The 12163-nt window shown below is 54.9% G+C and overlaps 1 protein-coding gene across 2 annotated transcripts in view; it reads left to right on the forward strand.

Annotated features, from left to right (window-relative positions):
• The window catches only part of SMAD7 (SMAD family member 7), a 30932-nt gene extending 18995 nt beyond the window's left edge, over window positions 1-11937 (forward strand). For both annotated transcript variants that reach the window (XM_026496282.4, XM_026496283.4), the window contains exon 4: window positions 9874-11937. In XM_026496282.4, the coding sequence (XP_026352067.1) occupies window positions 9874-10412 (539 nt within the window). In that variant the 3' untranslated portion in view covers window positions 10413-11937. The remainder of the gene's footprint in view (window positions 1-9873) is intronic.
• Window positions 11938-12163: the final 226 nt, after the last annotated feature.

A 12163-nucleotide genomic window follows, 5' to 3' on the forward strand; every position in this document is an offset into this window, starting at 1 on the left:
GCCGGCGCCTGGCAGCCTCTTAGCCAGCACAGCCCCTCCCCCTCATTAATCAGTAACCCGGAGCGCAAAGAACTAACTAGTTGAGTCTTCCTGTGAGCTGGGTGCTCAGTACAGCTGTTAAAAATAGATGGGTCCCATCTCCAGCTCACTGGGGTCACAGTGAAGACCCGGCTGGGGGGTGTTTCCTCGGGGAAGGGGTCTGGGGTGGGGGACATGAAAAGACTCAGAAGCGAGTCCCCCCCCCCCAAACTCCTGGTCTCCAGAGGGGGCCTGGAGAATGACACTGGGAGGGAGAGGGCCTCCCCCCCCCCAGTGTCTGTCCCAAGGATCTGGCCCACTTTTCCTGGCTGAAGGTGGGGCTTTTGCCTTCTGGGCCCACAGGGCCTCACCTGTCCTGGGCCTCAGTGTCCTCATCTGCAAAAGAAGAGATTGGACCTGGTGTCTCCCAAGTCCCCTTGCAGAATCTTGCAAGGCATCCTGTGGTCTGTGTGGTCTTTGGTTCTTGGATTTGAGGGCAGGTGGGAATGAGACCCCCTGTTGCTGAGTTGGTGGGTAGCTAATGGCCTCTTGCATTCTCGAATAAAAAGATTATAGTTCTTCACATTTCTTGGCTTGCAAACTCTCCCAAGAATGAGTGAAAGTTGAGGAATCCTTCCCCATAAAAATGCATATGCATACCAAAATCTGCATACATTTCCTGGGGGCCTTTATGCTTGTGATGGGCGGAAGCCCACCAGTGAATCCCCTGTACTTAAGGCCTGCAGGTTAATGGGGAGCGCCGGAAAGCATTAGGATGGGGGGGGGGCGCTTCTCTTCTGTTTTGTCTTTTTCCTTTCTCCCTTTCCTTGTCCTTTCTTTCCTTTCCAATTTTTGGGGAGCAGAATATATCCCACATTTCCCATTTAGACCGTTGTGAAGTGCACGGCTCAGTGGCATGGGTCTGTCACCTCGCGGGGCAGCCATTCCCACCATCCTCCGGGACCTCTTCTCTTTCCCAAACTGAGACTCTGTCCCCTCAAAACCCTAAACCCCCAGCCGGCCCCCCACCTTGGGCTGCGGGCAGCCACCATTCTCCTCCTGTCTCTGTGCATCGGACTGCGTTAGGTCCACATAGGAGTGCAGTCATCCCACATGTGACCTTCCGTGGCTGGCTGATTGCACGTTCGTCCGCGTCGTAGCCCGCGCCAGAATGCCCTTCCTTTTTTAATGTGTGTCTACATCTTCATTCATTCATCCTTCAGTGGACACACTTGGGTTGCTTCCACTTTTTGGCTGTTGTGAACAGTGCTGCTGTGAACATGGGCATGCAAATAATCTCTTCAAGACTCTTCTGGATACACATCCAAGAAGTGGGATTTCTGGGTCCTTTGGTAACTCTGGGTTTAGTTTTTGAGACAGCATCGTAGGGCAGCACCATCTTGATGGTGTGTGTGGGCTGATGGGCCGGCGGGGGCGGGGGGGGGAGTCACACTGGCCATCATGCTCCCGGATGCAACTGGGTGGGTTTGAAGGGGAGCCCTGGCTCAGGCAGTGGGGGTGCTGAGTCGGTGGGGGAGGGGTGGCCTGGCTCTCCACAAGTAATACAAGCCAGATTGGAACCCAAATGTATGTGAGGCCCAGAGTCCTCTAAAACGTGGGGCACACAGGACTGAGCAGACGGCGATTTACGGTGGGCTGGGGGGGGCCTTCCGATGGCAGCCCAGGGTGGTGGAGGCTTCATTCCTCTTTCATGGGGCGGGCCCCCAGGCCTGGGAGGCCCTGGGTGCTTTGGGGGTGAAAGGGCTGGGGTGGCTGAACAGTGAGTGTGTCAGAGCCAGAGAGATTAGATTACAGAGGTAGACATAAGTAATGATTAACTTTTCCAGTCTGCACACTGTCTCCAGTCTGTCGTACTGTTGTTTTTCCCTGTGAGTACGGTGCGGGCCTGGCCTGGCCAGGCCCTGGTGTTGGGTTGTAAAGAAAGAGAAGGAATGACGGCTCTGGGAGCGAGCAGGGGGGTGGGGAGCCAGGAGCTGGCGGGAGAGGGAGGCTTTTCCATCAGATCCTGCATTGGAATGTATTGGCCGGAATGCAGTAAATGTTCAAAATGCCATCCCATCCCAACAGTTTTCATAATTGTTATGGAACAAGGGGAGCTGGGGGAGGGGAGGGATGAAAAGGACTTTTGTTTCTCCCTGTGTTTTTCCACGTCTTCAATGGTTTTCCTACCCTCTAGAAAAGCTGGAGTCAAGCTGGAGTTGTGTGGGGGGATGGGAGGGACAGGGCAGGGCCCGTGTGTGGGTCCTGTAATACTGTACTGCCTTCCGGGGCCCTGGAGGTCAGTGTGCATGGGGCTTTCGTAAAAGGAGGCCCACAGCAAAAGCAGCTCACTGCAGAGCCCCCAGGCCTGCAGAACCAGGCGGGAACTGTTCTGTACCTCTGGGGGTCCTGTCCTTTAAAACAGTCGACGTATGCATCCATTTATATTAAGATTCTTACTGAGTTTGAACGTGTAGCCCACATACTTAGATGGGGTCAGCACAGAAAAGAAAATGAGGGACCTTTTGGTGGTCTAAGACGACGATTCTTTGGTTGCATTCGTGTATGCATTTCCACTTGGGAATCCACAGGTGGAATTTGTGGGGGGGGAATCTCTGGTCCCTCTCCAGGAGGGAGGTTGGTGGGGGGGTAAGCTTCGAGATGTGACTTGAACATCTTCCTGTTGGGTGATGGTCCCACCTCTTGTTGTGTCTTCCTGGGAGTGGCCGGGGTCCTACCCAGTGGGCAGGCAGGTGAGCAGATAATGCCATACAGGTCTGGGGGGCTGTCTGTGTGCAGGTGTGTGAACCCCCTTTCTGAAGAGGGCCGCTGAGTTATTTGTGGGGGGGTAACAGTGGGAACTTTCTGGTGCACGTTGGAGGGGAAGTGTCTTGAGATTCAAATTTGAAGTGATGAGTCTGGGTGCACACTCAAAACAGGCAGAGAGGCCCATTTACTGTAAATATTATGAATGGAGTTCGCCGGGCTGGGAGTCCCCACCCTTCCTCTGAGTCCTCTCGGAGCCGGGCAGAGCTGGCCTCCTCAGAAGGCAGGCAGCCGGGTACACGCTATAATTTGCATGGCTGAAGGCTGGGGCACAGGAAGCGGTGTCAGCCTGGCTGGCGAGACAGACGAGAGCTTTTGATTGTGTGGCTTCCCTCCCCTGCCCGGCACTGCCCTCAATTATATTCTCTGCTGGCCAAATACTGCTCTTAGGAGGGTCCCCTGGGCTGGGGGCTGTTGCCTTGGACATTTGAGGGGCCTTGGGAGACAGGGGTGGGGCCCGTTTGGGGAGCAGGGGGGAGTCCATTTTAGCTTTAGTAAGTGATTACTCATCATAATTTGTAAGGCACAGTCACGAATCAGTCTTCTGCCAAATCGGGGAGCTCCAGAGGAGCTCGCAGGAGGAGGGTGGTGATGGGGGAGAAGCTTGAGGGGGCCAGGCCTGGGTGGTGATACGGCAGACCCTCCATGGGGGGGGGGGGATCCACCTTTTCCTGAAAGACCGAAAAAGCACAGTTCATAACTCCCAAGTTTAAAAAGAAATCAGTTTACAGATGGACACAGCAGAATCTGACTCAAATCTCCTTTCCCTTTTGATTTTGTTTTGTCTTAGTGTTGCAAATGAAATGCAGAAATGTGCCAGGCTCCCCAAAGTGATTTTCTTATTCTCTGGAAGGTAGTAAAAATAAATGGAACCAGCGTTAATATGGATCGGGCACTTCTTTGAATCACAGAGTGTAGCCGGAGACTGGAGAGCCCGAAGGGGGCCCGTTGTGCCCTCTCCTCGTCCATACTAGTTATGGATGGGTCACACTGAGCCTCTGGGAGGGCAAGCCACTTGGCCAAGATCATAGAGCGGCTTGCTGGCAAAGAAACCGGTTCATTCCCCGTTGGTGCGGGGGAGCTGAACCCCATGCTCAGCCCTAAAGTAGGCGTCAAATTTCCAAAGCGTGTTCTGAAGGACACTTCATTTTTGTCCGCTAGTGTTTGGGAGAGGCCAGTAGCCTCAGAGGTTGGAGGGGGCTGCCCAGCGCGGCTCACGCCAGTCAGTATTCTGGCCTTGAGTTCCAGCTGTTTGGCAAGTGATCTGTGCCTCTTTTTCCCCTTCTTTAACATAAAGACAGTTACAGGATGCAACTTCATAGGGTTGACATGGTCCCTTTCCACCTGGGCCAGTACATCGTAAATGCTTATTAGCTGTGGGCATGGCCCAGACTGTTCTTTTCCCTGGGGGGAGAGGGGGTGGGGAGCATTTTCTAAGCAGTTGGAGAACCCAAGACAAGATGTCTGAGAGATGAGACCAGCATGTGTAGGCGCAAGCCAGGTCCTGGCCCCTGGCCACTTTGTATCAGATTGTCACAACAGCCCTATGAGGTTGGCCCTGGGAGCTCCGTTTTAGGGAAGAGCTTAAGTCACCACCAAGGTACCATGGGAGGTGGGTCTGAACGGGGTGTCTGATTCCACAGCTGGGGGTGGGGAGGTATTGCACAACCCCAGAGTTCCCCGAGGGAGGGGGCGGGTTTTGGGGAGCTCAGCTGGTTGGGCCACAGAGACCAGAGCAAGTACCTTGACCTTGGAAGCAAACCCTATGGTACCCCCTGCCCCCCCCCCCCCAGTCCAGCCACCTCCATGGAGAGATCTTATGCAGAGCTCTGAAAACAGCCCAGCTTTCTCGGTCCTGACTTTTACCAGCCAGAATCCGTTTCCTGATCTCTTTGGTGGAGGAGCTTGGGGTAGTGGTGATGGGTTGAGTCAGAGCGTTTTCAGGGTTAGTTTCTTCAGGGAAGTGTTTCAAGTTTGTTTCGCCCCCTATGGGTAACTTGTTCCAAATCCCAGAGTTGCCCGTAGGACTCCGAGGGAGCCCTGGCGGAATCTTTGGTGTTCTGGATGAGGTCGTGAACATGGCAGATGACAGCTTGCTCCAGAACCCGAATTGAGCCCAGACACCTCAGCAAGTGTTGACGTGTCTGCTTTCGGTTTCGGCGGTCATTTGCGTCTTGGACAAGAGACCGCGCTGGGTCCCTCGTTCATTGGCGAGTGTTTGGGTTGGGAGTAGATGAGACGGATTGGCACTGGGTCCCCTGTTATCTCAGTCCGTGTCCCCGAAGTGGGCTGGTGCTCTCTGAACAGCCAGTGCCCTGACCAGGGTGGGGAACGGGGCTGACAGGTGCTGTTAACCTTTGAGATGTCTGAGGTGGGGGGAGGACAGGATGAGGCAACCCTTGGTGGCGCCTGCCTCCCGAGGAGGGAGGACCCTGGACCTGCGGCCGGTGAGGCGTGGCCGTGTTTGCGTTCCAGGGTTGCCGGGTTTAACTTCTGTGTCTCCATGCATGCCCTTTGCTTGCCCTCACCCACCTGCGTGAAGGCACCGTGTCTGCCCCGTCTTCCTGTGCTGGGCCACTGGGGAGGGGGCGCGCAGCCCTTGTCCCACTGTGGGATTTTTGGCAGGGACGTCTCCCTTTATTTATAAAGATTTTATCTGTTGGAGAGAGAGAGCACAAACAGCGGGGAGGAGGAAAGGGAGAGGGAGAAGCAGACTCCCCGCTGAGCCCGACGTGGGGCTCGATCCCAGGACCCTGGGATCATGACCTGAGCCCACGGCAGGTGCTTAACCGACTGAGCCACCCAGGCGCCCCGAGACATCTCCCTTTATAATCTGAGTGCCTCGCAGAGATGTGAATGGTTACACCCATCCTTGCCCGCCTTTTACTCCTGCCCCTGGTGTCCCAGCAGTTGGGCGCATGTAGCCCAGTGGACCCCAGTGCTGTGGCGGCTCTGTGTGGACTGGCCTGGTTCCCCACTGTGTTCCTGTCCTGAAAGGCCGGAATCTCGGGGATCCGTCTTTCCCCAGCAGCACCCCTGGGTGGGGCACAGCCAGGCTCTGATGGCCTCACTCCCCTGTATGCCCTGTTCTCAGAGCCCCACTGGGTTGTTTTTGGAATTGTCCTGCCTCTGGCCAGTGTGGTCGACTTCGTAAGCAAGAGACCAGAAATGGTACCATTGAGGCACCGAGCTTGATGTGTGTTCCCTCCCTCCATTTCTCTTCATGTCCCCACACCTTCAAATAAAAATGGAAAATCCTGGGGTCTGGTCACCCGCTGCCATTGAGAACCCTGGGCGTGAGAGTCATTCATGAGCCTCCGGTCCTCTAGAAGGGTCAGGTCTGTTCATTCATGACCAGGGTAATTAAATAACTCTTTGTAAGAGGCAGGGAGCTCCTTGTTAAGTGGTCTTCCCTAATGCAAGTGCAAACACAAGCAAAATCCTTTCCCTTCTCAACACCCGCCCCCCCTTCCTTTTAAAGGGTAGATTTTTATGCTTTAAGGGAAATGAGGAAGGGGAGGGGGAAAACAACCTTAAAGGAATTTCAGGCGGATTCAGCATTTTTCTGGGGTTGCTCCAAAAATTCCCTAAACTGTAATAAAAAGAAAAAATTGTGAGCAGGCATCTGATTAGTTGGCTTTTTACAACACAGCTTTTCTTTTGGATGCTTTAAAATGCACAAATACAGTTTTAAACAAGCCCCTGTATAGTTTTCAGAGGAGGGAGAGAAGTTTCTGAAAATACCGGAAAAGGTTGTAAAGCTGAGGGAAGTTAACAAGGGCCCGCGAGTCTTGCCTGTGGAGGTTAAGTATCAGCAACCGTGAGGGGAAGCCGGAGTCAGGCTCAGAGACTCTTCCTTCGTCCTTCCAGGACGGGGCCTTTTCTGCGTGAGAGCCTCCCTGCTCCTCCCCTCTGAGGCCAGGGCAGTCCCTCCAGGAGCTACCCGTGTGCGCAGACCTTTGTGGGGAGATGCTTGTGGGCTGCGGCCCGGTTCAGGGAACTGTGCTTCTCTGAAGATGATGCTGAGCGTTTCCCAGAAATGAGCCCAAATGGTGGGGAATTTGGGGCAGATCTCTGAGCTGGCAACGTAGGATGTTGTCCTGGGCCCCCAGGAGTGCGATGCGTTCAAGAGGCCTTCGCTGGTGGGATGGTTTTGCTGGAAGGCCTGTTTCTGTGTACCTAGGTAGCCCTGGAGCAGTGAGGAGAGGGGGCGTCTGGGCGCTGGGAGGCTTGGGGTGACCGTGGGGTAGGCTTGGAGGGGCAGGGCTGGGGAGGAGCCGGCGAGGGTCCTGCTGTGGTGGCTTAGGACACCTAGTGGGCTTCCAGGGGTCTTGTTCACACACAGGGACACCCACACGCCACTGTGGATCTGGGCTGGGCCATTAACCTCAACAGAAAAAGGCTTTTTGCAGGGATGTCTGGCGGCAAATTGCTGGGTGGACTGGCAGGCTGCTCAGATGAAAGAGAAATCCGCCAGAACGCTTCCCCCTCTCCCCCTCCCCCCTGCCCCCCACCCCAGGGCTCTGGGCCAGTCCAGCGACCTCAGGCCCCAGTCCCCGCCCAGCTTCCCCTGCCCCCAGAGGCTGCTGGGCAGACAGGGCCCCCACCCCTCTCTGGTAGGCCTGGCACGGGCAACTTGATCTCAGGCCCCCACCCCACCCTGCACCTCCTCCCCCTCCTCCTCCTTCCCAGCTAGCCGGTGCCAGATTTCAGGGGGGCTGAGCTCCATGAAACAGCATCGTGAGGCTCCACTGAGGGTCTCCTGAACCTCCCTCCCAGCAACTCCCCAGTCTTCTTTCCAGACCAGGGTTGTTGTCCTGAGTGGGGATAATAAGCAAGAGCTGCTTAAGTTTCAAAACACCCTCCTTCTCAAAACAGCGGGGCGGTCGTGCCTTCCAGAAGAGGGCTTCCTCCTCCCCAGCAAACGTGCACGCCAGAGTTTTGTTATTTACATGGATATTACGGGTCTTCGGTGTAGCCCATGCAGCCGAACTCCCTCGACAAGCAAGTTCAAAGATTGCCAGCACTCACGAGTTTATTAGCAGTTGATGGATACTTTGCAGAAACAAGTTAATGCCTGATGAGTCACCTCTGCTTGGAGCCCTTGTCCCTCTCTTGTTTTTCCATATGTTCCAGAGTGTACGCACGCAAACACACACATGCTCACATAACACACTCACACGTGTGCTCACCCTCATGGACACACAGCCTCTCTCACACTTGGGCTTTATATAGACACATGGGTTGGGGGTGACAGGCCGGTTTCCTGGGGTTGATTTTCAGAGGGGGGATTGAGAGCGAGGAGGGAGCCCTCAGCTTCCCCATTTTGTGTAGCCGTCTGGGTAGGCCTTTGCAAAGGCCATTTGGGGGGGAGTGTCTGTAGGAGACAGCCACCACTCAGGGTGTGTGTGTGTGTGTGTGTGTGTGTGCCTCAGTGGGTCATCTGTACAGACTTATTCCCAGAACACCTCCATGCAAGACTGGCTGCTGCTTTAAAAAAAAAAGTTAATGGAGCTGACTGGTGCCCAGGTCCTAACATGCCTGTAAAGGTTGGAAGCGGTTGTGTGCTGAGCTGCCCTGGGTTTACCCAGCCTGCTGGGGCAGCAGGACATGGGTCCCTGAGCCCTCCTCCACCCCCAGCTGCCATGCTGTATAACCCATCAACATCGACCCTCAGTCGTTCCCAAACCAAAAAGGCCAAACAAACAAAAACCATCTCCCAGCCAACCCCCACCTTCAGGCCCTGAACCCCCAGTGAGTGAGAAGCGAGGGCTGCAGGGGAAGGCAGGAGGCCTCTGCCGCCCGCCTTTCCCCATTTTTGTTAACAAATACAAGACTTCCGGTCTCCGCCCTGCCACCACAAACCACAGCGTTCCTGCGTTCCTGCAGCCTGGCCTGGCTCGGGAGATTTATGGTTCCCAGTCTGAGGCCTGCCCCGCTGGCTCCAGCTTAGGGAGGGGTTGGAATGCCAGCCGCTGGGGCTCCCTTTCCCTCCATAGGATCCCCCCCCCCCTTTAAAGAGCTCTGAGCGCCTGTTCAGGAAAGTCACCTTACCAGAATCACCCCAGTCTCCTGGCTGCCTGTGGGAAGAACCAAGTCTAGGGAAGCTGGGGCGGGGTGGGGGGCAGGGCAAGGTGTCGCATGCCTCTGGGGAGGGAGGGGGGTACAGCAGGCAGAGAAGGGCACTTCAGGGAAGGTCAACCCATTTCAGACACATAATCTTCTGTCTGGCTGGAGGAAGCTCTGTCAAGGTAGTCTGGGTTAACACCAGTCTGCGTGGTGTGATCTGGCATTTTGACTGAATTCACCCTTTGTGTGTTAGAGCTGCTGCTGACGGACGCACGGAGAGCTGAGTTTTTTCTATTAGGAAGATAGATGTTTTTGCCCCAAACCACCTGCACTTTCCTTTTTCTCAGATAGCGCTCCTTGATGACCGAGGCGCTGATCAGAGAAGTTGGCGACGAACACAGACACTGCCTAGTAGGGAACCCTGGAGTCTGGGGGTTCTGGGTCTGGCTGTGTCATCTGTGGGGCCCGAGCAACAGGCATTCTGGGTCCCGGTTTTCTCCTGAGGATGACCCGGGGCTCTTAAAGCGGCGAGCTTTTCAGGTCCCATGGAGTTCAAAGGGCTGTAGCGCTAGGCCATCTGGAAGGCCTTTTCTTGCCCCCGAACCGGGACCCGTGGAGTTACTCACGGTTCCCTAGCGTCTGAGCTCGGCAGGGATGGGGCTTCCTTTGGCCCCACAGGCAAACATGCTGGTGTCCTGGGTCCCTGACCAGTTGGCGGGGAGTGGAGAGAGGGCCCCCCCCCCCCCCCGTAGAGCCCCGTGTTCAAAGGCAGCTTCTTCCATCCCTGGGCCCCAGTTCTAGGACTGCAGAGCTGGCCTCCTACCGCCCTCCCCTCCTCTGTCTCATGAGAGCCCAGGTGGTCTTGGGCCCCGTGTGTCTGGGTGCGCCTTGATTCCGCGGAGGAAGAGGAAGAGGCCAACCCCCATCCCCGCCAACCGTGTCTGCCATCTTGTTTTGTAGATTCCCAACTTCTTCTGGAGCCTGGGGATCGGTCACACTGGTGCGTGGTGGCATACTGGGAGGAGAAGACGAGAGTGGGGAGGCTCTACTGTGTCCAGGAGCCCTCCCTGGACATCTTCTATGATCTACCTCAGGGGAATGGCTTTTGCCTCGGACAGCTCAATTCGGACAACAAGAGTCAGCTGGTGCAGAAGGTGCGGAGCAAAATCGGCTGCGGCATCCAGCTCACGCGGGAGGTGGACGGCGTGTGGGTGTACAACCGCAGCAGTTACCCCATCTTCATCAAGTCGGCCACACTGGACAACCCGGACTCCAGGACGCTGTTGGTACACAAGGTGTTCCCCGGTTTCTCCATCAAGGCTTTCGACTACGAGAAAGCGTACAGCCTGCGGCGGCCCAACGACCACGAGTTCATGCAGCAGCCGTGGACGGGCTTCACCGTGCAGATCAGCTTCGTGAAGGGCTGGGGCCAGTGCTACACGCGCCAGTTCATCAGCAGCTGCCCGTGCTGGCTGGAGGTCATCTTCAACAGCCGGTAGCCGCGCGGGGACACGGGATGGAGCGGGAGCCGAGCGGGCCCAGTCCACGCGACTTTGCTGCTAATACTTTCCTCCCGAGTGCTTGCTTTTCATGCAAACTCTTTGGTCGTCGTGTGTTGTTGTTGTTATTTTTTTTCTCCCACTCCCCCTTCTCGTCGTTCTTGTTTATGTTCTGTTTTGTTCTTTGAGAAATAGCTTATGAAAAGAATTGTCGGGGTTTTGGGCGGGGATGGGGGGGGATGGCTCGCAGAACACCCCAGTAGGAAGAGGGGAGGCAACAATGCGTACCACCAAACACAGTGTAAGAATGGGGAGCAGGCCCTCGCTTTGGGGTGCTCGATTCCCTTGTCAGGGTGTATGTGGGAGTGCGTCTGTGCACGAGCCTGTGTGTTGCTTAGGGTGTCTGTGCGGAGAGGTCCGTGCTCCCAGCTCCATCTCTCCTGCCCTTTGGACGTGCTCAGTGGGGCCGAGGCAGTACCTGGGCAAGCCGGCAAGCCCGCAAGCTGGCACCTGGGGCTCCAACAGCTGTCAGAAGCCAGGCTCTGTCCCCGCTCCCCAGAGAAGGCGCTCTCCCCACCCCCCACTTCTCCCTTTTAGGACACGGGCCTGTCTGCAGGCTTCTTAAAAGCAACCCTGCAAAGAGGCTGAACCAGAACCAGTTGTTTTATGCTTGTCGTCTTCCCCCTCCAGCCACCCTGCTGTCCTTGTCGTGTCGTCTTTTTCGGCCATCTGCTCCTGGATATCTCCTGGAGGTGGGCTTCCCAAGGGCTGCCTGGCCACCCCGGAGCAGTATTGCCCACCTAAGGCCCCTCAGCCTCTCCCCTGCCCTGGTCACATCAGGTTTCCCCTCCCCAACCCCTCCCCTTCCCAGACTCAGAAAACCAGCTCAGCACTTTCCTCCCCTCTGCCTCCTCTGTGTTGAGCTCTGCTGTTAGACCAGCGAGGGGAGCAGCCCTGGGAGGGAGACTTCTCAGCAGCCCCCCTTCCCACCAAGAAGGATTCGGTCCATCATAACCCAAGGTACCGCCCTGGGCTGACACCTTAACTCTTCTTTCATTTCTTCTACAACTCATACACTCGTATGATACGTTGACACTGCTCTTAGCTCAATGAGCATGTTTAGACTTTAACATAAGCTATTTTTCTAACTACAAAGGTTTAAATGAACAAGAGAAGCATTCTCATTGGAAATTTAGCATTGTAGTGCTTTGAGAAAGGACTCCTAAAAAAAAAAAACCCTGAGATTTATTAAAGAAAAAATGTATTTTATGTTATATATAAATATATTATTACTTGTAAATATAAAGACGTTTTATAAGCATCATTATTTATGTATTGTGCAATGTGTATAAACAAGAAAATAAAGAAAAGATGCACTTTGCTTTAATATAAATGCAAATAACAAATGCCAAATTAAAAAAGATAAACACGAGATTGGTGTTTTTTTCTATGGGTGTTATCACCTGGCTGAATGTTTTTCTAAAGGAGTTTATGTTCCATTAAACAATTTTTAAAATGTATACTTGATTCCATGTCCTCCAGCTCCTTTTTCTTCTGGTGGGAGGGGAGTGGGGAGGGGCGTCCATCGGAATCCAGGACAGCAGGGTCTCCTTGGCCCAGTGCTTGGTTGGGGAGGAAGGGGAGGCAGGCCACAAAGGGGACATCCCGAACAGCCTGGTCTGCCAGCATCTGTTCCTGTAGCTACAAAGACCCCTCTTTCTGTTAGTGCCCAGTGACCCTAGGGTTCGCTG

Source organism: Ursus arctos, unplaced genomic scaffold, assembly GCF_023065955.2.
Source record: "Ursus arctos isolate Adak ecotype North America unplaced genomic scaffold, UrsArc2.0 scaffold_17, whole genome shotgun sequence".
NCBI classification, from domain to species: Eukaryota; Metazoa; Chordata; class Mammalia; order Carnivora; family Ursidae; genus Ursus; species Ursus arctos.